Here is a 27,440-nt window from a genome sequence, read left to right as displayed (position 1 = left end):
CCAAATACTGCAATGCAACCGACACTACATATGTCATATCTAGTACAGACTCATTCCGCTTAAAATTTAAACATATCAAAGTCCAAGTACCTTAAACAATTTCAGATGGGATGATAATGTCTAAACTTTAACATGCTTTTTATAAAAAAAAAATAGGGTTAAATATAGCAAGTATATATCCAGAAAATATCTCACTGAATTGGCCATGATCCTCACTTGATTACAAAATTTTTACAATTATATTATATATAAAAAAAGATCTTTTGTAATCTACGATACAAAGCAAAGCAGAAGTTGCTGAATTATTTGGCCACACAACAGTCCTTGACAAAAAGATGAATTCACCTAAGCTTTTCAAAAAGTTTAAGGCGCATCAATAAATGGGGATTAATCAGATATGTTTTCCAAAGCATCTTTCTTTAATGAGCATCTCATTTCACTTGAAATAACGTTTGCTCAGACGTCCACATTATTAGTCCTACATATCTCACTTCAGTTTCATATCCATAGAGGCTAGCTACTAGCTGGTAAGTTGTCACAGAAAAATTTAAGTCCGGGGAAATGGCTGATCAGTTATCCAGTTCTGTTGCATTTGGTCTAAAGCTGTCGAGACGTGTTTCCTATGGAAAACAGGCCTCGTTTTCGTCTGTGCCAAAGGCTGTGATGATGGAGAGGACACCGGAGTCATTGCTGCCTAAGGCTCCTATGGTTTATGCAGAGATATTGAAGCCCGCGATAGTGGATAATCCGGATATTACCAGCTATCAGCCGCATGTTTATGGTGTCTGTGAACCGCCTGCCTTAATTCCGTTACACATGCATGGAATTGAAATGGAAGTGGATTGTTACTTAGACACTGCGTTCATAACAATTAGTGGTACATGGCGTGTTCATTGTGTTATTGCTAATAAAACTTGTGATTGTCGCATTGCTATACCAATGGGTGAACAGGTACTAATCCTAGTCTCTGAGCATCCACTAAATTAATGGTCATATTACAAACTCTTACTTCTTTGTATGTGTTTGGCATAGTTGATTACATAACATTTATGTTACTTTAGCTTAAAAGTACGCATAACATTAGCATTATATCGTTAAAGTTATCAATTATAACTTCTCAGAGGAAATATGACTTGGCTAACAGGGTACACTTCTTGGTGTTGAGGTCAGTACTAGTAGAAAATCATTTAATACCCAATTGATTACTACCGGAGAAATATATGACACCGAGAGCAAGGACAATTCAAATGATGTTTGCTTTCTGAAACGTCAAATATATATGTTTAAAGTTTCCCAGGTTACTACTCTTCCAGATTAGAATTATTGTATAAATTTGGAAAAAAATGCCGTTTATGCTTTTTTATTTAATATTTAAAAGGTTGATGGCGGGTCTAGTCTCCGTGTTAAAGCAAGATGGTCCCAGAAAATGGTGTATGAAAATGGCCAATTCGGTCTCTGCATTCCATTTAGTTTTCCGACTTATGTTATGCCAGTAGAGAGTAATAGCATAAAAGAAGAAAAAATACTGCTGAGTTTGAAGGCTGGTACTGGGACACAGCTGCTATGCAAAACTACCAGTCATCCTCTTAAGGCAAGTGAATGTGTTATTCTTAAACTTATAAAATTTATTTTATAAACAGTTTACTTATTAATCTTTGGTCTTTCTATGCAGGAGCTTCAAAAAGGGGATGATGAGTTTGTCTTCTCATATGAGGCAGAAGTTATGTTGTTCTCAAATCATGAATTCTTCTTTTCTTATTCAGTAAGACTCTATGATTATTTTTCTGTAATGTACCGCTCATTCTATTCACTTTTGTCCAAATTTAATTTCTCGATTTTGATGATCATTAATAACATTAGGGATGCAATTACCTCTTTACGCAAGTACTGAATCTGTTGGACTAATTATAGTAGGTCTTGCTTCTCTGCTACTTCATCAGGTTTGTTCGAGTGAAATATCTGGTGGCCTCCTATTGCAAGCACCATCTCTTCATGATGCTGACCAAAGAGAGATGTTCTGTTTCACCCTACTCCCGGGGAGTGACAGTCATAAGGTCAGTTGAATAGATGTATGTTTTTTTTTATACTTGTGTGTTTTTTTTTTTTTTTTGAAATCTTTAGAAGTATGTCACATCTAATTATTCAGATGATTCATGATTGTCAAACATTATTTTGCATGATATTTTTTTTCTGTTTAGCACTTCCATTGTAACATTTGGATCAAGCATTAGAGACCCTTATAAGTTATTGCTACAGGTCATGACTGTTAAGGATGAAGAACTAGATATTGCAACTATTTATGACTGTTAAGGATCAGATCATGGATTGGTATTAAGCATGTTTTCTTCTGATGATTACACTTTTATACATTCACATAGGCCTTCTGCCTGCGAACTTGGGATTCCTTTTCTTAATAAACTTCACACTGACCCTTCATAAGGTAGAATGGTTAACATGGATATTAATCAAATGACATTGATGAGTTCTGTATTCAAAGGTCGGGGGCATAGTACTAGTTTGATACCTTAGATGTGCTACTACTCTGTCACATAATGGCAACAAGTTGATCTATTTTTCGACATAGTGCTTAAGTTAATGTTTGTAAAGTTTACTATCTATAAGTTTTGTTTTCCCTTTCATTTGCTCGTTTTATGTTAACTGTATACCCTTATAAATTGTAGCCAATGTTATAGGTTTTCAGAAAGGCAATGATCTTTGTAGTGGATATAAGTGCAAGCATGCATGGAGGTCCCATCGAGTCAGTAAAAACTGCACTACTAGAAGCCATTTCGGACCTCGACCCCATGGATTCTTTTAACATTATTGCCTTCAACGAGAGTAGTGCATTATTCTCACAATCCATGGAACGAGCAACACATGAAATAATCGAAAAAGCTGCTGAATGGATCAGCACATATTTAATTCCAGAGGGCGGCACAAACATGATGCTACCTTTAAATCAGGTATGAAATTCTGAACTATATTCTGCTTAACAAAGGCTTTAAACGCCAGTTTTCAAACTACTGCTGAATGCAGGCAAACATTTTTTTCAGATCTTATTTTCATTTGGGGTTAAATGGCACTTTGGTCACTCAACTGACCGAAAATTGCACTTGAGTCATCCAACTTAAAAAAACATTCAATTACATCATTTTACTCTTAAAAAATTTCATCCAGATCACTCGCCGTTATATTTCGTTAAAACTTGACGGAATGCTGACTAATTTTGGTGACTTAGCTTAAATAAATTTGGCATGACATGTACAGTCAACTAATGCGGCATTTTGGTCACTCAAACCGGCTTGAAACTTGCAATTTGATAATCAAATTGAAAAAACTTTCATTTATACCACTGACCATTATATCCATTAAAAATTGAAAAGAAAACCAAATGAACATATCTTCTACAACAACGTTAAGTGCCCTCCTACCACATCTCTTTACAATAAATACACAGATTATCATCAATGATTTTACTCACAGAAACTAGGGGTGCACATGGGTCAGGTTGGCCACGTTAAATGTATTTTTGCAACCCGACATAAAGTTTGAAATTTTACAACCCGACCCGTAAAAAATAAAAATGTAACATAACCCTACCATTTGTTCGTCGATTTGGATCGGTTTGAATCGAGTAAAACGGGTTGTTAAAGTCATTTAAAATAAATAATTATTAAAAAAATGTATTTATGATAAGAGAATATCGTACAAACATACGAGTTCAAAAATAAAATCACGTTACGAGTCATTATAGAACAATTTTGGGATTTTGAAATAAAATCCCAATAAAAAATTTGAGAACAATTTTGAAACTTTTGAAGTTTTTTGAGATATTTTGAGATTTATAACGACTTTAATATGAAAATTGAACAACATACGGATACATTTATTTATTACATATATATTCCAAAAAAATTTGAGCTGTTGCAGGAGAGCTCTTCGTTCGTTTTTTTCCAGTTTTTAATGGACATAATGGTTAGTGACTTGAATGAAAATTTTTTTAGTTTGATGACCAAATTGCAAGTTTTGAATCTGTTGAGTGACCAAAACGCCACTTCACCTGACTATACATGTCACTATAGATTTATTTATACCAATTTACCAAGATTAGTCAGCGTTCCGTTAAGTTTTTAACGGAATATAACAGCGAGTGACCTGCATAAAAAGTTTTAAGAGTAAAATGATGTGAATGAAAGTTTTTTTAAGTTGAATGACTCAACCGCAAGTTTTCGGTCCGAGTGACCCAAATGCCATTTAACTCTTTTCATTTGATGCTAGAGCTGGAATCGGGATATAAATATATAAGGCTATCTTCACCATTCTTTTGCAATGCATGCAAGACTAAAATTAAAACTTAAACCTGCATTGTTGTGTCATTTTCCGCTGGACTACCATTTTCTTCACGGTAGAATCTCGATAAGTGAATATTAGATAAACTAATAAATAAATATTTTGGTCGCAATATAATAGTAACAGGGTATTTTTAATCTCAATATAATCTTTTCTTTAATCAACTAGTATTTACTCATACATATATGATTTTGGAACTATTAACTTGTTTTAGAAATATACTACCTTGCATTATAATCTGGATGACTGCTGCCTGTATATCTGATGATTACATTGATCTGCTTGCTCCAGGCAATAGAGATTGTTGCAGAAACCAGTGATTCAGTGCCATTAATTTTTCTCATCACGGACGGGGCTGTTGTAAACGAAAGAGATATTTGTAATGACGTAAGAAAACGCCTTTTAGATGAGGGGCTAAGTTGTCCTCATATAAGCACATTTGGGATAGGTTAGCTTTGATAATTATTGGTTCCTCAAGTTCAGTGACAACTTCATTATATATATACTACTATTCACTAGTTTCTTTCATAAGAAAAATCAGAAAAATACCTTTTGAATATGAAACTATCATTTGCTAACTATGTGGTTTGGATGTGTTTTTCTAAGGATTATAATGTAAATGTACCTTTGCAGGTTCTTATTGTAACCATTACTTCTTAAACATGCTTGCACAAATTGGAAAAGGCTATCATGATGCTGCATATGATATTGGTCAGCTGTTTGTATTTACATTAGAATTTTTAATACTGACTAAGTTTTGTCTTTTTAGACTGTATTATATAATGCTAAGTTGCAGAGCAACTCGGATATCCATCTAATTAGAGCTTAGTAATGACAATGAAAATCCTGATTTGAATGTTATAACTGAAAAACATATATATGATGCAGTTACTGGTTTCCTCGCACGATGCTTTCAAAACTTAAAGCTATCAATTTCTATCATTTTTGCAGATTCTATCATCTTCAAAATGCAAAGGCTATTCCACAATTCTTCCTCTCTTATTCTTACAAATATTGAAATTGATGCTCTGGAACATATTGATAAATTAGAGGTACACTTATGAACTCACCTTTTTACTTCTGAATTATTCTTACACTAGGGGTGGATTCTCAAGGTTCATGAACTACAGGCACTGATCTTATTGGTCTCATCATTCTTGTTTTGTCGAGTAGACTGTAATTGATACAGTTTGCTCACTAAACTGTTGCATACATTTTTGAAATTAGATCTAAGTCACATCACTAGGAAAAGAGTAATGTTATGTTATTAATGGTGCATGCATGGAACAAGGAGTAGTTTGTGATCATACAATGAGTCAATGATTATGTACTTGGTTGAGCTTTCTTTGCTGAGGGTTATATGAGAGATCGTCATGTCCTGCACTAGGGCTGTATTTTATGATATATAGTTGTATTAGACTTATTGTGTAGCTCTACTATTTCAGTGTATAACCAATCATTTAGTAAATAGTTGGAATATGTAGTTATAATTACCAACTCCTTAGTAGCGCTTTTGTCTACTTTAATTTGTTATTATCACCTTCACTTCGGCTCTGTTTTCCTATGTGGTCGTTGGCAGTTGTATCCGTTCCGTATTCCAGACCTTTCTACTGGCTGTCCAGTGATTGTATCAGGCAGATATTCTGGGATCTTCCCTGAATCAATTAAAGTTAGTGGTGTCCTGGCAGATTTGAGTAGTTTTGTGATAGATATGAAAGCACAAAAGGCCAAGGACATTCCTCTAGACAAGGTAATTTCTCAAGTTCTGAAACTAATTATATGCCAATTGCCAACTTATGTCTCTAATAATTCCTAATGATTGAGTCTACATTTTCATCTCATCTGATTTAACGAGGATTACGGATAGTTAAGAACAAAGAGAAAGAGCATGTAGCTACTTCGATTGAAATGAAAGACTACGCAAAAAAAGTGATCATTGCAGACATGATTTCTTTACATGAATAATTTGATCAACTGTTTCCCTGCCGATGGAGCAGCTTAGTTCTATCAGCTTCTGCTAGTTGTTCAAGTCAGGTTATGGTCTGCAAGTGAAGCTGCAAACATAGTATCTTGTAGCTGGTCGTTCAATATTCTTTGTCTAGTGTTCAGTCCAACACACAACCATAGTATAGCATGCCACCAGAAATTTTCTGTCACCCTAATTTTTTACCTCTCAGACTACATAAGGTTTTTTTTTGGATTGTCCAACTGAAGTAGCCCAGTTAAAACATGACAACACTCAAGAATCAAGATGTCAAACTTTGTCATTGCGGTACTTGTTTTGCATCTTAGGCAAATAGCTTGCATTACTCAATAAAGGTGCAAAAGCGTATTTCCCTTTTGATGCTGGTTTTCTGATGCAGGTACTGGCAAGAAGGCACATTGATACACTTACATGTCAAGCTTGGTTGTCAGAAAGCAAACAATTAGAAGAGAAGGTCAGTATTTACTTATTGCACTTTCTTAGATAAATTGATCAACTGTCTTGATCTTATGCAATGACTAAGAGAAGAGTTGGTGCATATGCTATGTACGCGGATGCAGTTTTGCCTCAGAAAATAGTTTTTCCTTTGAAATTGTTTAGAATTTCTTCCTGAATTCTTCATAAGTACGTACCATCAACTTCCCACATCTTATGTCAGTCTCATTCTTTAGGTTGCAAAAATGAGTTTACAAACTGGGATTCCATCAGAGTATACCAGCATAATTATAGTTCAGATTGATCAAGGGAAGCAGTCCTCTGGCCCAGTTCTTGTACAAGAGGTATGTATCTGGCTCCGGCTAGTTACTTTCTTAAGACATGTAGCTGGCCTTTTCTACTTAATCAAATTTTTATTCAAAGGAGATTATACTATCTTTTAAGCTAATGCTGATACAGTCTTCGCACAATAATGAATATAAGAATCTTCTTTTTATAAAAAAAAATGGCCGTGTCTTTTGCTGGTTGTCGAAAATATTTTGTCGCAGATGGTGGGATTAAATGGCCGTAAAGTAATATTCCTCCAGAGCACGGGTATTGGTTTTGGCGACTTAACTGCCACATACAAGGGTCTTTCTCCTGGAAGTGAAGAACTGAAGTTACATGAATCGAAGCTAATGAAGGTGGCATCAAATATTCAGGAGAGGCTAATTGATCGTTGCTGCTGCATGTGCTTCATTCAAGCGTGTTCGCAAGCAAACGATAGATGCACAATTGCTTTCACACAGCTATGCACCGCCCTTGCATGTTTTCAGTGCCTCAGCTGTTGCTGTGATGTATGTGATACATGGTCCTAATACTGCGGTTGATTTTGAAACAACTACAACAATAAGTAAAATATCATCTGACTGTATATGTTAATTTCTACTACATTGTATGTGTACATTCTGATCTATCTTGTAAAAAAAGCACAGTATGTAACAAAAGAAGCATACATTATGAATAAGAGTGTTTTGTGAGGCCTAGAGGAGGAGGGATTTGAGGTCATTGTTGAAGTCATTTAAATCGGCAAATGAGGAGACCACGCTGCAGAGATAAACGGAGACGGTATGAGAAGCTCCGTTGTCGAAATTGGATAGGATTTTTGAAGCTTTGGCTAACGAGACTGGCCTTTGATCATACCACCTCTACTGCTGCTACCAACTTCATTTTCATCTTTATTTGGTAGTAATAACTAGGTTTTTTCCTGGGTCTTCTCCTCTCTCACACGTAAACTAGAGTTCGGTCCATGTGGCAGACGGAGGACTCTGCAAAACAGAACCGGAGGGGGTTGTGTCCCTGCGGCAATTCCGGTGTGAGAATAAGAATGAGATTTCTTGAAGAAGAAGATGGAAGAAGGAGTTATTCAAAATATGTATAGAGGTGTGTGTATAGGTGTGCAGCAGTCAAATATTTTTCAACCCCTAAAACCCTTTTCTTGGGGCCTTTTATAGGCCTCAAGATTTATGATTGGACGGTTTGGATGGACTGTGGGGACGGATGTCCTTCTTCCACCAGTGTTGTCTTGCGATCCTTACATATGGACGACTAGGATGCCATTGTTTCATTTTGGGTAACATGAGACAGTTGACATTTTCGTCCTGTGCCACATGGCCCCGGGGACCACCCCGGTTGGGCCTGGGGTGTTCTCTATCTGGGCTTTTGTTTCACTTTATTTGGGCTTGATTATTCATGGCCTATCATTTACCTTCCACTCCCTTATGCGGGTTTTCCCGGATGGGGGAGTAGTCTTCTCTTTCGGAGTGTGTTATGACCTGCGTGACTCATAAATTTTTTTACATTTTTTCCTTTGTTTTATGGTCCCTGTCTCCGGGGTGTTGTTGGTTACAAGTCCCGGGGTTGTGTTTGGATTTGCATTTTTTCCTTTGATTTATGGGCCCCTAACCCCGGGTTGTTGTTGGTTACAAGTCCCCAGGGTTGAGTTTGGGTAGGCCTTTTGGTTTTTGTCACTTGGAAAAATTTTACATTTTTCTTTGATTTATGGGCCCCTAACCCCGGGGTGTTGTTGGATACAAGTCCCCGGGGTTGTGTTTGGGTAGGCCCTTTGGTTTTTGTCACTTGGAAATTTTTTACATTTTTCCTTTGATTTATGGGCCCCTAACTCCGGGGTGTTGTTGGTTACAAGTCCCGGGGTTGTGTTGGGGTAAGCCCCATTATTGGGTTGCTGGGTACCGATGTGACAGGTGCACAGTATTTTGGCGTTTTTCCCGGAGTGTCAGGCGGCGGTTGAGTTTCCTGTAGGAATATATGTATAAATATGTATATATATACGAAACATTGCAGTTTCCCCCCCCCCTTTCTCCTCAAAAGTCGCGCATGTTAAATAATTACTGTTGTGTAATTATTAACTGCGGCGGTTATTATTTGGATGCACAGGATCCTGCCACGTGTCTGATTTCAGCGGCCCTGATTTTGGAACGGTTGAGTGGGCTTTTACCTCCTTTGTGTCTATAAATATCATTCATTTGTCATTTCTTTTTTCTTTAGGCAATTACAAACACCAAACACTCTCTATTTTCTTCCTTCAAGGTGAACTTCGAGATTCTTGCTCTTTGAAGCCATTCTATTTCTCCTGCTTTCTTGTAAGTATTTGAACTCTGTCTTTCATTTTTTCTTTCTCATGATTGTGCTTTGAGTTAACAAATATTCGTAGTCTGAGTTTTTCGAATATATGCGTATCCAATATCCGGATCGGTTTACTTTTGTTGTGTCGAGTTTTGGCGAATTGAATGTGGAATTGATGTTGTTCGTTGTTCAGAGTTTTAGGTTTTGCTTGCATAAAAACAATTGATGTTTATAGAGAACTAGGTTTGTTTTTTGGCTTATTTATATGTACGAATAAGGGGTTTGATTTATGCAAGAAACTGGGTTTTTTTTGTTCGTGATTGTTTATGGCTTTTACTTGTAAGCATATACATGTATGTATAGACTGTGGGATATATCTTGGTGTTTCGATTCTAAGGTTAACTACTTCTGAGTAGCTTTCTGTTTTTTCTTTTTCTCCTTTTTCTTTTCTTTCTGAAATGGCATAGACTCCGGGGTTATAAGGTTAGGAGAGGAAGAGTGAAACAACTAGCTAACCTTAAACGTAGACCCGACCATCCCCACTTCGAACTTCCTGACCACTCTTCTAGTGATTCTTCTCTGGAAACTGATAGTATGCCTCCCCGTCGTCAGCCCGTAGTTGAGGAGTTGCCTACCTTCCTTCTAAATCTGGGCCAGACTTTGGGTAGAAGAGATGGGTCTTCGGTAGACATAGACCACTATTTTGTTCAGACCCGAGAGAATAGTCCTCCATATGATTACTATTTTAGGGACCTTTCTGCTGTTTATAGGCCCTGGGGGAAGAGCCTTATGATGGGACACATATGGATGAGCTTTTCTATAACGCTCCCAGGACTGGTTATGTTCCCGCTCCCCATCATCCCGATCTTTCCGAATATACCTTCGAGCAAATAGATGACCTAGTGAAAGCCGTTTTTCACTTCGGGGAAGGTATGGAGTGGAGGTGGCCTGAGCCTCACGAGAGGGTTTATCACTGTCCTGTGGGTGGTTGGGTATCTATTCCTTTAGAGCATCTTCATAGCATGAGGCCAAACCTTCACCAGTTCACCAAGTCTTTATGTCGTGATGTTTACGGAATACCCTTTACTCAGTTGGCCCCGAACTCTATTAAGTGGGTTTCTTGGTTCCTTGCTTGCTGCCATGTGAAGAAGTATCTACCTACCTTCAAGCTGTTCCACTGCCTCTTTAAGATTAAGAAATCCACCCTACCTCCCCTATTTGAGTTCACATTCAACATAGATGGCTGCGGGTTTCCTGCTGATGCCAAGAGTGCACCTGTCTTTATGTTGAATTCGCTCCGGGGCTGGCACCAGGAGTTCATCTTCGTCCGGGGTGGGGACCTGGAGTTTATGTCTGTGTATAAAACTACTTTAAAAAATAACAGGTTCCCAACTGAGCGGCTCGGTGGAGCTACCCTGGTGAAGATGTACGACTTTGTAGTGGCTCTGGGTGCCTAGTGGACACGGGATAATTTTTTAGATAACCAAATGTTGTATAATGTTGGATGTAAGTGTTTTACTCTGTAGTTTTTTCCTTGTATTCTTTCTTGACATATATCTGTATCCTGATATCTCCTTCCTAAACTGTTGTTCCCTTGTGCAGGTCTTCCGTTGCTCAACCCTTTCCATCACGCCATGTCGCAATAATTCAGGGATTTGGCTGGTAGGTTCAAGAAGATCGGTGGTGCTGTGCAGCTGGATTCGGGGAAGAAGAAGGTTGGTGTTGGTAGTGGTTCGCAGGCCCGAGATGCTGGTTCCTCGGGGAACAGCGTAAGGCAGAGTGTTTCGGAGGTTACTACGCCCGTTATTCCAGAGCCCGGGGAAGTGGAGATGCTGGAGTTGGAGGAAGAGGAGGTGGGCGCGTTGAACCCTCGCAAGAGGAAGGCAGCGGAAGATGCTGCTGGTGGCTCCGAGACTCCCCAACGTCGGAGGATAGCTACTTCGGGCCCTACTGAGGAGGAGAGCCAGAAGCTGGTAGAGGAGGATGCCCTGAAGAACCTCTTGTCCCGGATGACTCTTGACGATCGCCAGAACGAGATGTTTGACAATTATGCCTCCCCTGCTGATTTCGAGTGCTATGCCAAGGAGGATTTGGATACTTTCCTAGATCATCCTGTTCGGGTTATTTCGGAGGTAAGAGTATTCCCTTATCGTCTTCTCTCTTTTTCCCTTTGTATCAGCACTTAGTCTTTTTTTATTTCTTTTCAGGCTAACGCCCGGATCAGCGGTTGCTCTACCATTTTTCACAATTACTGTATAAGGGAGGCTAAGAATAAGGCTGCGATAAAGGAGTTGGTTGGCGAGAAGGAAAGGTTCACCAAGTACAGAGAGGTGAAGGAGAGGGAATCCCGGGAGCATAAGCAGGCCGTTGCGGAAGCGGTGAAAGCCCGGGAGGTTGCTGAGCAGGCTGTTGGATCCCTCCAGGCGGAGGTGGAGAACTTGAAGAAAGAGCTTGCTGCTAGGCCCCGGGATGAGGAAGTTCTTGAATCCTTTCGGGCTACTCCCGCCTACTACGAGAAGCTCAACAACAAGATCGTTGAGAAGGTCAACATCTACTGGGACATCGCTTCTGCTTATCTGGATGAGAATCTGGGCGGTGACATGGACGGGTTCATAGAGCTGTACCTTGTGGAAGAGCTTCGTCGTGAGGAAGTCAAGGCTGTTGGCGCAAGCACCTCCGGGGCACAACTACCTCCACCTCCCGAAGAAGTCCGCGAGAAGACTCCCCCTCCTCTCGAGAACTGAAGAATGAAGATCCAGGCTTCGCGCCTTGTAATTGCTTTCTTAGTTTGTTTTCGTTCATGACTTAGCCCTTGTGGCTTTTAAATTTGTTTCTTAAATTTTGTATGACTTTGGTTTGGATTTGTTTTGGGGCTTGTTTTTCCCCGGATAAGCATGTAAATATATTTCCCTTTCTGTGTTCGGTTTTTGTTATTTTCCGTTAGAAATTTTCTAAGTACGCATGGTTTGTGCAATCGTCCCCGGGTTAGGGTTAAAACTTTTAACTGGGTAAAAATTTTCTAAGTACACATGGTTTGTGCAATCTTCCCCGGGTTGGGGTTAAAACTTTTAACTGGGTAAAAATTTTCCAAGTACACATGGTTTGTGCAATCGTCCCCAGGTTGGGGTTAAAACTTTTAACTGGGTAAAAATTTTCTAAGTACACGTGGTTTGTGCAATTGTCCCCGGGTTGGGGTTAAAACTTTTAACTTGGTAAAAATTTTCTAAGTACACATGGTTTGTGTATCCGAAGGCCCCGAGATGGGGTTAATTTCTATTTCCCAGAAATTTTTCTAAGTTATATTGCGACAGTAAACAAGCAACATAATAAAATTACCTTTGAGCTATGGGGTGCTCAAAGTGAAGTTTTTTATTCAAATCAAAATAAAGCCAAAATTACATTCTAGGGTGAACGAGGGGAGTGTTTACATCAAGGTGTCATAACCTAAAAGTAGAAATGATCCCAGAATGTGCACCGTGCCCCTACTGGTAGAACTTTCTTAGGCGGGCTCCGTGCCAAGTATTTGGGACTTCTGTTCCGCTGAGATAGCTAAGCTTGTAGGTTCCCGGACGGAGCACTGCCTTAACTATATAGGGCCCTTCCCAGTTGGGTTGTAGCTTCCCTTGGTTGGTCGGGTCCGAAGCCTCGGTGTGTCGAAGTACCAAATCTCCCATTTCGTACTCTCTGATCTTTGCTTTTTTTGTGAAGTAGAGTTTTGTCTTTTCTTTATAGCTTTCCATTTTTTCTACAGCCCGATCTCTTACCTCATCAAGGAGCTCCATGTTGAGTTTTAGGCCTTCAATGTTTGAGACTTCGTCAAAGTTGGTAACCCTGTAGGAGGGGGACCCGATTTCGATCGGTATTCTGGCTTCGATGCCATAGGCGAGTTTGAAGGGGGTCTCACTGGTTCCTGTCCTGGGGTTGGTCCTGTAGGACCATAGGACTCTCGGGAGCCCATCTGGCCAGGTTTTCTTGGATTCTTCCAACCTTTTCTCTAGGCCCCGGAGAATGGTTCTGTTAGTCACTTCGAGTTGTCCATTTCCTTGAGGGTGTGCTACGGATGCCCTTTTGTGCTTGATTCCGAGTTCTTTCAAATACGCTTCGAAGTCGGACCCAATGAACTGTGGACCATTTTCGGAGACTAAAACCATCGGGATCCCGAATCACATAATGATTGAATCCATAAATTTGATACAATCTTGTTGATTGATTGTCCTCATTGCTTTAGCTTCTGCCCATTTTGTCATATAGTCAATGGCTACCAGAACGTAGCGGAGGTCGCCTTTTGCCCGGGAGAAGGGGCCCATAATATCTATGCCCCAAACGGAAAACGGGATTGGAGATAACACCGAAGCTGGCAGGGTCGGGCTTTACTTGGGGATATTGCTGAATTTCTGGCACTGAGGTTTTTTTTACATAGGCGATGGAATCGGAGTGGACTGTGGGCCAGTAGTATCCTTGTCTGATGAGTTTGTAGGCCAGAGCTTTGGCTGCCAGGTAATCTCCGTAGATTCCGCAGATGCCTTCATGAACTTCCTGGAGACAGTAGTTTGCTTTCTCCGGGTCTACGCACTTCAAGGTAGGTGCTGAGAAGGTTCTTCTGAATAGCTGGCCTTTTTCTAGGAAGAAACGGGCAGCCTTGTGCTTCAGGTATTTGGCTTTGTTTTGGTTTTCCGGGAGCGTCCCGTCCCTTAGGTAGGCTATGTAGGGAGTCATCCAGTTGTCCGGGCTGCTGATGAACAGGACCTCGGTCCACCCTGTGCTAGGTGTCCTGAGCTCTTCAAAATACACCGAACTGCGGAGATCCGGAGTGTTCTGCACGATCTTGGATAGCTCATCTTCCTTGGAGTTTTCTTCTCTGTTTATCTGGAGGATGGTGGTATCGAGGATGGTTTCCAGGATATCTCGTACCATCGCTTGGTATTGTGCTAATTTAGGATCTTTCGCAATATACTCACCAATGGTTTGCTTTACTACAATCTGAGAGTCGCTATAGATGGTCATCTTCAAAACCCCGAGAGATTTTGCTAATCTGAGCCCGGAGAGGAGTGCCTCATATTCGGCTTGATTGTTCGTTGCTTTGAAAGCAAAGGTTATTACTTGCTGAATGGTGAAGCCTTCTGGGCTAATCAGAATGAGGCCAGCCTCGGACCTTTCGGCCGTTGATGATCTGTAAGTCATATGTCATAGACCTATTTGTATATTCGAGGATTCAACTCAACTCAAATAAGAATGTAATAAGTAAATAGTGGATCGACCGTCAGAGAGATCTCGCAAAGTAATATCTGTCAAAGGATTCAGAAACAAGGTTCATCTATAGACTTGAGGAGTTAATTCACTGGAAGTTCAAGAAGTTGATCATGCCTCAGTGATATAAATCAAGATCGTGGATTTAATCAAGTGACAGAGATCTCGTCAGGGTATCAATAAATTACAAGGATTTAATCTGAAGAAAATCAAAGTGTCAGAGTCAAGACATGAAGAAACGTCACGGAAGTTAGTCACTCATGAACCAGACAGTACATCGAGTGTCAACGTTGAAGTGGTGGAATTGATTCATAATTTTCAGTGATTTTCAGAAGATTTGCAGAAGAATGGTTGCTGCTCAAGACTAGAATTAATTCTCTATTAATTAATTAATTCATCTAATTTAATTAAGAAAATAAATTATATCTGCGAAGAATAATTTATTTATTAATTGAATTAATTGATTAATTAATTCTGAATTAATTCTAGGAATTTTCAGAAGTTTAATTGGATTAAATTCAAGCATTAAATCAGCAAGACAATTGAAAATGAACTAGCATGACAATCAGGATTGTCATACCGATTGTCATGCTAGGCCATATTCAATTGTCACACCGAAAGTTACTCTAGGAGGATGATTGTCTTGCTAGTTCATTCTGATTGTCATGCTAGTTCATTCAGATTGTCTTGCTAGTTCATTCAATTGTCTCACCGAAAGTCTTGCCAGCTATAGGATTGTCATGCCAAGTCAATTCTATTCGTTGGTTGATTTAAAAAGAAGCAGAGAAGCAGCAACTTATTATTAAGAACACACAAGTCAAGAACAAAAGTGCAGCCGCCTTGAAATATAAAATCATCTTCATCTGCAGAAATTCAAGATCAATTTCTAGTTTGTTAATGTTAAATCCAAACCACTAGAATTATTTATCTTGTTCTTGTGTAACAATCTAGCGGATCAAAATCCCTAGAACTTAATCTCAAATCGCGTTTAGCATTTGATTCTAATTATTGCAAAAATAGAAAAAGTTCATGTCGAATTTATTCTAGATTTGTGATAATTGATTTGAGATTAATTCCTTGTAATCGATACAGTTGTTGTAACACCTTTCAAGTTTAATAATATTTTTATTTAACTTGAATTTTGTTTCACATTTTTTATTCCGCATTTAATTCGATTATTCGGTACTGTTTGTATTCAACCCCCCCTTCTACAAACACATTGGGACCCAACAATTGGTATTAGAGCCTTCTGATTAACGAACAAATCAAGATCCTAGACTTTTGTGATTTTTCAACTTCTTGAATTTTTATTTATTCAAAAATTCATAATGACTTCACATAAAGTTGGAACCGTTAAAATTCCACAATTTGATAAAGAGAATTATATCATGTGGAAGAAGAAGATGCTATTATTTTTACAAGTTGCAAATCCCAAATATTCAAACTTGTTAAAGAAGGGTATAAAAACTCCGATGGTTATTGAACCGGAGGTAATAATAGATGGTGTGGTGACTACTGAAGCTAGAACCTATCCAAAAGAGCCTGAAGATTTTACTCCTGCTGAGAAGGAAGAAGCCTCCTTGGATGCCAGCCTTCAATTAATATTAATTGATTCCCTTGATCCCTTGATGAACAGACATGTGATGAACTGTAAAAATTCCAAACACATGTGGGAAACTATTGAGGTGATTAATGAAGGCACAGAGGAAGTTAGGGAGAACAAGTTGGAAATCCTAACCTCTGAATATGAACATTTCAAATCAAATCCAGGAGAAGGAATTACTGAAGTGTTTGAGAGGTACAATGCGTTGATCAACAACCTGAACATCAATGGAAAGTATTATTCAATCAGGGAGGTCAACAAAAAGTTCCTTTTAACACTGCCAGCTCATCTTGAACATAGAATCACTGCCATTAGAGAAGCTAGAGATCTGAGTGAGATTTCTTTAGACAGGCTCTATGGAGTGTTAAAAACCTATGAGTTGGAGCAGATTCAACAGAAGGAAGTCTACGGGAAGGATAGAATGGTCAGCACATCTAATGCACTTGTAGCTGAAGGTCAACAACAACAACAATCTCAACAGTTAGAAAGAATGGTACAGTTTTCCAAGGGTGAGGAAAATGAGTTAGTAGCAGAATATGATCCTCCTACTACAAATCAATCAAGTGATGATTTTTATTCCTTGGAAGAGCTGGAGCAATTGGAAGACGAGTCAATGGCCCAAATTGTCAAGAGATTCTCCCATGTCAGATTCAAGAGGAATCCCAAGCTTAAGTACAAGTCCAACTACAACAAATTCCAGAAAGGTGGATCTTCATCCTCTAACACCAGCAGTGGTGGATACAAAACAGGGATGGTTGATCGGAGCACCATTAGATGCTATAACTGCAATGAGTTGGGACACTTTGCCACAGAATGTAGGAAGCCAAAGCAAGTAAGAAAGAACTCTGAAAGGGCTTATCTGGCAAAGGGAAGAAGCTGGGATGATACTGACAGTGAAGATGAAGATGAAGGAAATCTTGCTCTTATGGCTATTGATGGAAAAGCTTCATCGTCAAGAATAGAGGTAAAACTTTCTGATGCTGAAATGGTTTATCATCTAAGAGGTAACTTAGATTGTGCACGTCGTGATAATGAACTGTTAAGTTTACAGATCACAGACCTTGAGAAAGAGGTCAATGAATTAAGACTTGTGCACATTAATCAAGACAAATTAAAAGAACAGGTATCTTTTCTAGAGAATAGAGTTGACTGTTATAGAAAACTCGAAACTATTCTCAAAGACAAGATCACCGGTCTTGAGACTAAGGTTAGAGCCTACTTCAATTCTTGTTCGAAGGCTAAAGAGTTCTACAGTAAGCAAGCTGTTAATCAAACATCTGGAATAGGTTATGATTACAATGCTGCTATTGGAGAATTAGGCATAAACTCCCCTCCTCATGTATGTGCTAAAGGGAGGGAAGTACCACATGTGCTTAAGGGTGTTGATGAACCCCTCTATAAAGCATCAATTGCTGAACCATTTGATGCGACCTCTTCTGTTATTCAAGAAGAAATACGTGCTGAAGATCATGCTAATGAGAAGATTATTTCCAAGTCAAGTGAGTCGAAAGTTCCAGTCAAAGTTGTGAAAGCAACTGAGACTAACTCAGACACACATGAGTTGGATAACAATAATGCCATGTCTACCATGCATAAATTGCCTGCTATTAATCACTCTCATAAAGCATGTGGTGTTGCTAATTGTATGTCTTGTGCTTTTAATATGATGTATGCTTATTTTAATGGTAAGCATGTGTCTAATGATAAGACTACTCCTCGTCAGCATGTGAATAACAAGAAGCATGATAGGTCTAAGACTGCTAGTCCTTCTAAGGCTAGAAAGGAGACATTTGTGCCTAAGCTTAAACAGAAATTTGTTAACGCTGTTTACAAGGTCAAATGTTCAGTCATTGAGAAAGTTGAGGCAATTAAAATTAAAAATGTTGTTTTGCCTGACAAAGGACAGTTCTACAAGTATGCCGGGCCCAACCAAGTTTGGGTTCCGAAGAAGGTCTAATCCATTTGTAGTGCAGGGCATTAAACAGGTGTAACCGGTAGTGTGGATTCTTGACAGTGGATCATCAAGACATATGACCGGAGATAGAGCCCTGCTATCAAATGTGGATTGAGAAAGCTGGCCCCATGGTTACCTTTGGAGATAACAGCAAAGGTTTATCTGAGGGATATGGCTGTTTGCAAGCTGGGAATGTTATCATTGTAATTTTGTATATTGTGCTAGGTTATTATCAGGAAGCAGTATCTAACATATAGCACCAGTGACGAGACTTGAGAATATTACGACATATCAGACACCTGCTGCACATTACACTTGGAATTGTACTCTAGTAAGATGTGTACAAGTGTACTCCTGATTGGTAAGTCAAAAGAGGAAGTCAGTGCACCACAGTTCATGGACTTTGCAGCTGCAGATCTATCGGACTATGCAATCTCTTCTTCACAATCTCACTTCAGGTTGGTATGAACTAGTATACTGCTCAAGCAATCGTCAAGGACATGGTATGGCACTCTAACAGAAGTTATAATGTTATATGAATAAGTAGAGTCGTCATATTAATAACTATCTTATCACTAGGCACAAACATATTGTTTTATATGTGCAGTGGTATATTGATTATGCAACATAACAATTAGTATCTAAAGTACTTGACAAGTATCGGTCAATGATATGTTGTTAACATTATGTTGCAGATATTTGTAAGCTTTTGACATGAATGAGAATTACTTAGACTTTACCCTAAGTGATCAATGTTTTATCAAAAACTCATTCATTTTGAAAAACAAAAATTAAACTTCTTTCTACATTAGTGATTTCTTATTTCATGTAAAATCTTTTGAAATCACTATTGTAAATCATTTTCTCTCTATTACCATATGTTCTGTGTTACAGGTTCAGTCTCCAATGACTTTCTTTCATTGACAATCATGAGGTTGAAAACCCACAACGTCTATCCCAGACTGTAAAGACAAACACAAAAACAGAACCAACCAACACTCTCTTACCACTAAATGTAGTATGAATGAGCTTGAGGGAGATAGTGCCTTAGTGCACCACATAAGGAAGGTTCTGTAGTCAACCCAGTGGCTCTGTCTCATACATAGATGAGTAGTATTTAAACCGAGACAACTGCTAACCCCTATACATCTTCTCAAAAAGATGTAATGGCTGAAAAGGCATAAAAACAGTTACTAGATTCATTCTCTCAACAGGGTGAGTCTATTGAATTTTGCCTGTCGGCCAAGGTATCCGATGTAGTGTCACCACTTCAAACATAATCAATTCTTGATGCACAAGGAGAGGTTACACACACAAAGGATGAGTTGACGGAAACAAGAGTTTCGACCATTTTAAGGTCAGATTCGATTGTTCAAGGTTCGTTAGTGGACCAATTGCCTTTACAGGTGTTAGGAGAGGATACTGATCCAAAAGCCATATGTCAGTGGTCAGTGTCTACCTCCCCAGGCTTAAATCCCCTGGATGCATCTGCGGATAGTGGATCTGACATAGGTGCAGATCGGCAACTTGTTGACAATGATTCAGATATTACCTGATAAGTCACAAGGAAGTGTCTTCACAGACATTAGAAGGGAACTTTGATCTTTATGCTAAAATCGTTGGATCATTGTTTACCTTCCCAGAATTCAAATCTGGAACCCTAAAAGGGAAACTAGCAACTTGTAGATTATGACTCAGATTTATCTGACGAGTTTAACAAGGATGGGGATTTGTGAACTCCCATTGCACCACCTGTGACCTCCTTTAAGGATGGCTAAGGTGATTTTCCTTGCAGGTACAGCTGGATTATGGAGCTATGAGAGAAGAGTGATACACTTGTGAGAATGAGTGTAAACACGAGTGGAGAGAAGAGTGAAACACATGTGAGGTACACTAAAACACAATCACACACTCACAGTGAGGAAGAAAGAGAAACTACTTGTTATTTCTTTTCCAACCAAGTGAAATATGAGAACTCCTTCAGACGACGGCATACATTCCTTCTTTAAGGGGGAGATAAAAGCTTAAGTAATAGTTTGGAGGATTCCTCAACTAAGGGGGAGAAATAGCAGGGAGGAAGAAAAAGATCCTACATGTACACTACACCACACCATTGTTGTTTGTAACTACGGATCCTATTGTACGGGAGAGGTGGTAAACACAAGGTGATTTCCTAGTAAGGGAAGAAGCTGTTAGGGGAGTACCATTGGTTTTTATCTGCGGATCCTATTGTACGGGAGAGGTGGTAAAACGAAGGTGATCTTCTTTAATCAGTTGATTCTCATAGGGGGAGAAGCAAGAGATATGGGCTTCTCAACAGGAAATGTGGTTGTACAAATGAAGATGAAACTACTTGAAGATATGTTCAGTCTAGAGGAACATCTACTTGGAATCTGGAAAATGTTAAATCTCATCCAGAACTTTTCTGCTATTTACTTTGCATGTATGTTTATATCTTTTTCTTATTTGTTAGTTGAGTTATCCTCTAGGTATTTGTGTGCTATTGTCTAACAAACAAATAGGGGGAGATTGTAAGTCATATGTCATAGACCTATTTGTATATTCGAGGATTCAACTCAACTCAAATAAGAATGTAATAAGTAAATAGTGGATCGACCGTCAGAGAGATCTCGCAAAGTAATATCTGTCAAAGGATTCAGAAACAAGGTTCATCTACAGACTTGAGGAGTTAATTCACTGGAAGAAGTTCAAGAAGTTGATCATGCCTCAGTGATATAAATCAAGATCGTGGATTTAATCAAGTGACAGAGATCTCGTCAGGGTATCAATAAATTACAAGGATTTAATCTGAAGAAAATCAAAGTGTCAGAGTCAAGACATGAAGAAACGTCACGGAAGTTAGTCACTCATGAACCAGACAGTACATCGAGTGTCAACGTTGAAGTGGTGGAATTGATTCATAATTTTCAGTGATTTTCAGAAGATTTGCAGAAGAATGGTTGATGCTCAAGACTAGAATTAATTCTCTATTAATTAATTAATTCATCTAATTTAATTAAGAAAATAAATTATATCTGCGAAGAATAATTTATTTATTAATTGAATTAATTGATTAATTAATTCTGAATTAATTCTAGGAATTTTCAGAAGTTTAATTGGATTAAATTCAAGCATTAAATCAGCAAGACAATTGAAAATGAACTAGCATGACAATCAGGATTGTCATACCGATTGTCATGCTAGGCCATATTCAATTGTCACACCGAAAGTTACTCTAGGAGGATGATTGTCTTGCTAGTTCATTCTGATTGTCATGCTAGTTCATTCAGATTGTCTTGCTAGTTCATTCAATTGTCTCACCGAAAGTCTTGCCAGCTATAGGATTGTCATGCCAAGTCAATTCTATTCGTTGGTTGATTTAAAAAGAAGCAGAGAAGCAGCAACTTATTATTAAGAACACACAAGTCAAGAACAAAAGTGCAGCCGCCTTGAAATATAAAATCATCTTCATCTGCAGAAATTCAAGATCAATTTCTAGTTTGTTAATGTTAAATCCAAACCACTAGAATTATTTATCTTGTTCTTGTGTAACAATCTAGCGGATCAAAATCCCTAGAACTTAATCTCAAATCGCGTTTAGCATTTGATTCTAATTATTGCAAAAATAGAAAAAGTTCATGTCGAATTTATTCTAGATTTGTGATAATTGATTTGAGATTAATTCCTTGTAATCGATACAGTTGTTGTAACACCTTTCAAGTTTAATAATATTTTTATTTAACTTGAATTTTGTTTCACATTTTTTATTCCGCATTTAATTCGATTATTCGGTACTGTTTGTATTCAACCCCCCCTTCTACAAACACATTGGGACCCAACATGATCCATCCACATAAAGCTTCCAAGAATATGTGCCTGGTTTGGCGTCTTCACGGTCAATCCCGCTGGGGGCAGGTGGTTGTTGCTCGGGGAAGGTGCATTCCATAACGAATTCTGCTAAGGCCTGGGCCTTTATCGCCGTCCGCGGCACAAATTTGATGTTGAACTAGCTTAACTCAATGTCCCAGTTGATTAGCCTTCCGGATGCGTTTGGCTTGTGGATGATTTTTTTGAGCTGCTGATCTTTGACCACTTTAATTTCTCGGCCTTGGAAATATTGCCTTAACTTCCTGCTGGAGTGCACGAGGGTCAAGGCAAATTTTTCCAAGTTTGGGTACCGAGTCTCGGCATCTTTGAGGACTTGGCTAATGTAGTAGATGGGGCTCTGGATTCCTCCTTCCTCCCGGATTAGAGCAGAAGAGACGACTTTGGGACCAACGGTGATGTAGAGAGACAAAGGCTCTTCGGGCTTGACTTTTGATAGCACCAGGGGGTTCATCAAGTGTTGTTTGACTTTTTCAAAAGCTGTGTGACATTTCGGAGTCCAATCTACCAATTTATTGTTCCGAGAACCTTTCAGTAGTTCGAAGAATGGTAGACATCTTTCTGCAAGCTTCGGGATGAACCTGTGTAGGGCTGCTAGGCATCCTGCTAACTTCTGGATGTCCTTCTGAGTGTGGGGTATCTTCATTTCCATTATGGAGTTGATTGTCTCCGGGTTTGCGTCGATTCCTCTTTCGCTGACTAGGAAGCCCAGGAATTTTCCTGAAGGTACCCTGAACGCGCATTTCTCCGGGTTCAACTTCATGTTGTACCTCCTCAAGTTGTCAAAACACTCCTTGAGGTCCTTAATGTGATCCAGGATCGTGAATGACTTGGAGATCATGTCGTTTACATAGGATTTCATATTCCTCCTCAGTTGACTTTTGAAGATTGTGTTCATCATTTTTGGTAGGTGGCCCTAGTATTGATGAGCCCAAAGGGCTTCATGATAAAAGCGTAGACTGCCCGATGGGTAATGAAAGATGTTTTGGCGATGTCTTCGGGATTCATGTGGACTTGGTTATACCCTGAGAAAGTGTCCATAAAGCTGAGCATGGGGTGACCGAGCTGATCGATGTTGGGGAGAGGATAGAAATCTTTTGGGCATGTAGCGTTGAGGCTTGTGTAATCGATGCACATTCTCCAATTCCCATTCGGCTTCTTAACTAGCACCACATTGGCGAGCCAGTTGGGGTACTTGATTTCACAGATGATGTGAGACCTGAGCAACTTCTCTACTTCTTCGTCTATAGCCAGTTGATGCTCTAGGGCGAAGTTTCTCCTCTTCTATTTGATCGGCCTTTTCCGCGGGTCTACATCCAGACTGTGTATCGCTACGGACTGGTCTATCTCGGGCATGTCCTCCGGTGCCCATGCGAACACGTCTGCATATTCTTTTAGCAGCAGGATGAGTTCTTCTTGGAAGGATGTCTCTAAGCCTTTCCCAACCTTCAGCTTCCGGGTGAGGTTCCCGGGCTCCAACTCTATCTCCACAGTCTGTGTAGCAGGTTCTAACTTGGTCTTTTCCTTTACTTCCACAAATTTATGTATCCGGGCATCGGTATTAGTCACGCCGTACCCCGAATCCTCTCATGTTGATGTCTAACCTTGGCCTTTGCTGAGATGTTCCTGGTGTTTCTTCCGGATTTGGCCTTTGGGTAAGGCTATTGTCTTCTTCCTGTTTTTGGATTCGGTTTCTGCCATTACTAGGGCCTGCCCATAGCATCTTCCGGACACACCCCGATCCCCTTTAATTTATCCGATGCCACCCGGGGTGGGAAATTTTAGCTTCAAGTGAATTGTTGAAGGGATGGCCCGGAGCTTGGTGATAGTGGGTCTCCCCAAAATCATGTTGTAGGAGGACATAGCACTTATCACGTAGAATTTCATGAGATGATAGACTTGCTGGGGTGCGGTGCCGAAGACCATGGGGAGATAAATTACCCCGCAGATCGGGATCATGTTATTTCCTAATCCGTAGAGGGGGTCTTCGAGGCATTGGTCCGTACAAAGGTGTCCCAACTTCATCCTGTTAAGTGTGTGCTCAAAAACAATGTTAGCTGAGGAACCATTGCCAACCAAAATTCTTTGTACCTCATTGTCGGCGATATCGAGAGTCACAACTAGGGCTTGGTTGTGTTCGGGATCTAGGCCCTCATAATCCGAGTTATAGAAGTATATGGGTTCATCTTCAACAGGATGGATCATCATGACATCACTGTCCATGTCTAGGCTTCGGGGCGGGGAGGAGGTCCCCCCGAAGATCACGTTGACCATGTGCTTGCCGCTACTAGAGGACTTGTCTTTTTCATTAAGCCTCCTTTGCAGGTACCGGTTCATATTGCCCTTCTTGATCTGCTCTTCAATAAACATTTTAAAAGAAAAGCAATTTTCCGTGGTATGTCCATGATCCTCGTGATATCCGCAATGTTTATCTCGCGCCCTATTCTCGGTAGGTGCTAGCAACGGCTTTGGAGGGTAATAGAAGGGTTTCCCTTTGACCTCTCTTAAGATGTCAGCCCGGGGTCGGTTGAGTGGTGTCTATTCGAGTTCTGGCTTGGGCTCTCTCTTAGGCTTTGGCTTCCTTTCAATCCTCTGAGGTTTGGAGTAGTTGTCCCGGGGTGGGGTCCCCTGAGACTGTTGTACATAATTGGTCTTCCTTGTACCTCTTTTCTTTTTTGTAGGAGGTGTGACGTTCTGGGGACTCATCATCCTCCCGGATTCGTCTGTTCATCTTCATGGAGGTGAGGAAGTCATTTTCTTTGATGAACTTTGAAGCCATCGCATAAGCAGAAGCAAGGCTTTGGGGCTCTCTATGGATCAGGTCTTTTACGTAGCCTTCACATGAAACCGGGTGGAGGTTTCGCTAGAAAATATTTACGGCGTCCTTCTCCTCAAGGTTGGAGAGCTGGTTGACCGCTTCTTGAAACCTCTTGATGAATTCGGGTAGAGTTTCTCTGCTTCTTTGTTGAATGGTTTCCAAATGGCACATCTGGAGCTCGTTCATGCAATTTGCCCGAAATCTCTTTAAAAACATTTCCCGGAAGTCTCTCCAAGAGTCGATGCTCCGGGAGGAGATTCTGTTGAACCATTTTTGTGCTCTTCCCTTAAATGTTGAAGCAAAGAAACGGCACTTGGTGAGGTCGTTGCAATCGTATATATTTGAGATCTGTTCTAAGTAGTTTAGATGTTCTTCGGGGTCGGCGAGCCCGTCAAAAGAATCAAAGTTGTAGTGTTTGAGGTCGGGTTCCCTGAGGGTGGACTCCAATTTTCTAGTAAAGGGCGTGGCCGCCGCTCGGACTTCCACATCTCCCTTAACTTTTCTTTTAATATCCCAGAGAGCCCGGGCCATCTGCTCCTGTTTTGATTCTTTTTCCTGCTCGGAATCTGATGAGACATGAACTCTGCGTATCTTCTTCTTTTGTTTCACCTCCTCCTCTTGGATCATTTTTTCAATATTGGCCTTTGCCTTGGCTTCCTCTTCCTTTCGGATGCGGTCCCGGAGTGCAGCTCTCTTGATTTCATCCTGGGCGTCTTCTAATGGCCTCTTGGTTTTGCCAATCCGGTCTAAAACGGAGCCCCGAGATTCTTCGGAATGTTCCTCTTGGTCCCCGGGCGGGTTTCAGGAATCTTGTGGTTCTTTTCCTTCCATAGGTCCATCGCCGCTTGGATTTTCTCCGGAGTCATGTTCCCCAAAGGGTTTATAGAAGTTTCAGCATACTTATGGGTTGCTTTCTCTATAGTTAGTCTCTGGTCTCCGGGCTGCAGCTGAGATGAAGCACGAGTTATGGAGGGCTCCTCTTCTATCTCCTCCATCTCGCCATCCCTGGGTGGGACAACGGTGGGCTGAATAGTTCCAGAAACCGAAGTTTTGCTCTTTCTTGTGGCCATTTTTTCAGAACAGAGTATGGGATACAGTAGCAGAAGTGAAACAAGGTATGTGGTTGTTTTGGAAGGAAAGATACGAAAAATGAGTTGTGAAGAGAGTGAGGGTATTGTTCTTACTTGGGACGGGGTTTCCTTGACTCTTAGAGCTGTGTAACGTAACTGGAGACGACACCACACCGCCGGAGGTTCGGCCCCTCCTTCTAGCGCCAATGATAACTCGGTTTATTCCCGGGTCTTCTCCTCTCTCACGTAAGCTAGAGCTTGGTCCACGTGGCAGACGGAGTATGGTTAACCTTCTAGGTAGAGGACTCTGCAAAACAGAACCGAAGGGGGGGTTATGTCCCCGCGGCAACTCCGGTGTGAGAATAAGAATGGGGTTTCTTGAAGAAGAAGAAGAAGAAGAAGAAGAAGAATGAGCTATTCAAAATATGTATAGAGGTGTGTGTATAGGTGCGCAGCAGTCAAATATTTTTCAACCCCTAAAACCCATTTCTTGGGGCCTTTTATAAGCCTCAAGATTTAGGGTTTTAGGGGTTTGTACCTCTTCATCCTAGCCCTTGATCATTCTTGGTTGGTGAGTGATTGGACGGTTTGGATGGATTTTAGGGCCGGATGTCCTTCTTCCACCAGTGTTGTCTTGGGATCCTTACATATGGACGGCTGAGATGCCATTGTTCCATTTTGGGTAACATGAGACAGTTGACATTTTCCTCCTGTGCCACGTGGCCCCGGGGACCACCTCGGTTTGGGCCTGGGGTGTTCTCTATTTGGGCTTTTGTTTCACTTTATTTGGGCTTGATTATTCGTGGTCTATCAGGTAGGGTTTTCCACTTGCGATTCCAATTTGTGTTCAACTTTTATTTGACCCTGATAGTAAAAAGTCTCATTCAATATAATAAACTACCCCTATTTTAATATTTATATGAAAGATGTGATTTGTGAGAATTAACCGGAGATATTTCATTCACCTTGTTAGATATATTTGATAATGTCATGGTTAATATGTTTTATGTTTAGCTTTCAGATCTTGTGTGAACAGGATAGATCAGTACTTAACTGTTGATCAGTACTTATACTGGAAGTCAGGACTTAAGGATATCAGTACTTATATTATCAGGAGATAATCATCAGAAGATAGATATCAGAACTTAAGTGCTGAAGGACAATCAGATAAGGACAGTAGCTGATTAAAGGAAAGAAGATAGAGATAAAACATAAGAAGAGATATGCATGAAGAAGGAATTCCGTGAAGAATGGAATACTTGGAATAGAAGATATCTGATTGATATATTTTAGGAAGCAGAATTATATTTCATATCAATTAGCGATTATCTTGTAACTGTGTAGTATATAAACACAGGCATAGGGTTTACACTATAAGTGTTATCATTATCGAAGTTATTATTCTATATAACCCTAGCAGCTCTCGTGATATTTGTTCATCACTGAGAGGTAACAGTTCCATATTGTAA

General features: G+C 39.9%; 2 protein-coding genes across 4 annotated transcripts; both read left to right on the top strand.

The window, feature by feature from the left end:
• The first annotated feature begins 303 nt into the window (after positions 1 to 303).
• LOC141687284 (uncharacterized) lies at positions 304 to 27,046 on the top strand. Of its 3 annotated transcripts, none has more exons than XM_074492500.1 (13): positions 304 to 951; positions 1,145 to 1,297; positions 1,379 to 1,591; positions 1,673 to 1,762; positions 1,941 to 2,054; positions 2,694 to 2,963; positions 4,642 to 4,798; positions 4,984 to 5,061; positions 5,302 to 5,402; positions 5,930 to 6,100; positions 6,714 to 6,788; positions 7,006 to 7,113; positions 26,993 to 27,046. In XM_074492500.1, exons 1-13 carry the CDS (start codon positions 562 to 564, stop codon positions 27,029 to 27,031), a joined length of 1,959 nt encoding a protein of 652 aa, XP_074348601.1. In that variant the 5' UTR covers positions 304 to 561; the 3' UTR covers positions 27,032 to 27,046. The 3 variants fall into 3 exon arrangements, with proteins under 3 accessions (XP_074348601.1, XP_074348599.1, XP_074348600.1); XM_074492498.1 differs by lacking the exon at positions 26,993 to 27,046 and adding an exon at positions 7,318 to 7,794 and having other exon boundaries at positions 307 to 951; XM_074492499.1 differs by lacking the exons at positions 1,145 to 1,297; positions 26,993 to 27,046 and adding an exon at positions 7,318 to 7,794 and having other exon boundaries at positions 307 to 951.
• LOC141687286 (uncharacterized) lies at positions 10,402 to 12,303 on the top strand. Its single transcript, XM_074492501.1, has 3 exons — positions 10,402 to 10,900; positions 10,997 to 11,526; positions 11,602 to 12,303. Exons 2-3 carry the CDS (start codon positions 11,224 to 11,226, stop codon positions 12,136 to 12,138), a joined length of 840 nt encoding a protein of 279 aa, XP_074348602.1. The 5' UTR covers positions 10,402 to 10,900; positions 10,997 to 11,223; the 3' UTR covers positions 12,139 to 12,303.
• Positions 27,047 to 27,440: the final 394 nt, after the last annotated feature.

This window comes from Apium graveolens, chromosome 9 (genome assembly GCF_009905375.1).
Source record: "Apium graveolens cultivar Ventura chromosome 9, ASM990537v1, whole genome shotgun sequence".
Lineage (NCBI taxonomy): Eukaryota > Viridiplantae > Streptophyta > Magnoliopsida > Apiales > Apiaceae > Apium > Apium graveolens.
The sequence above is the reverse complement of the archived record's forward strand: the minus strand, read 5'-3'. Positions and strand labels throughout refer to the sequence as shown.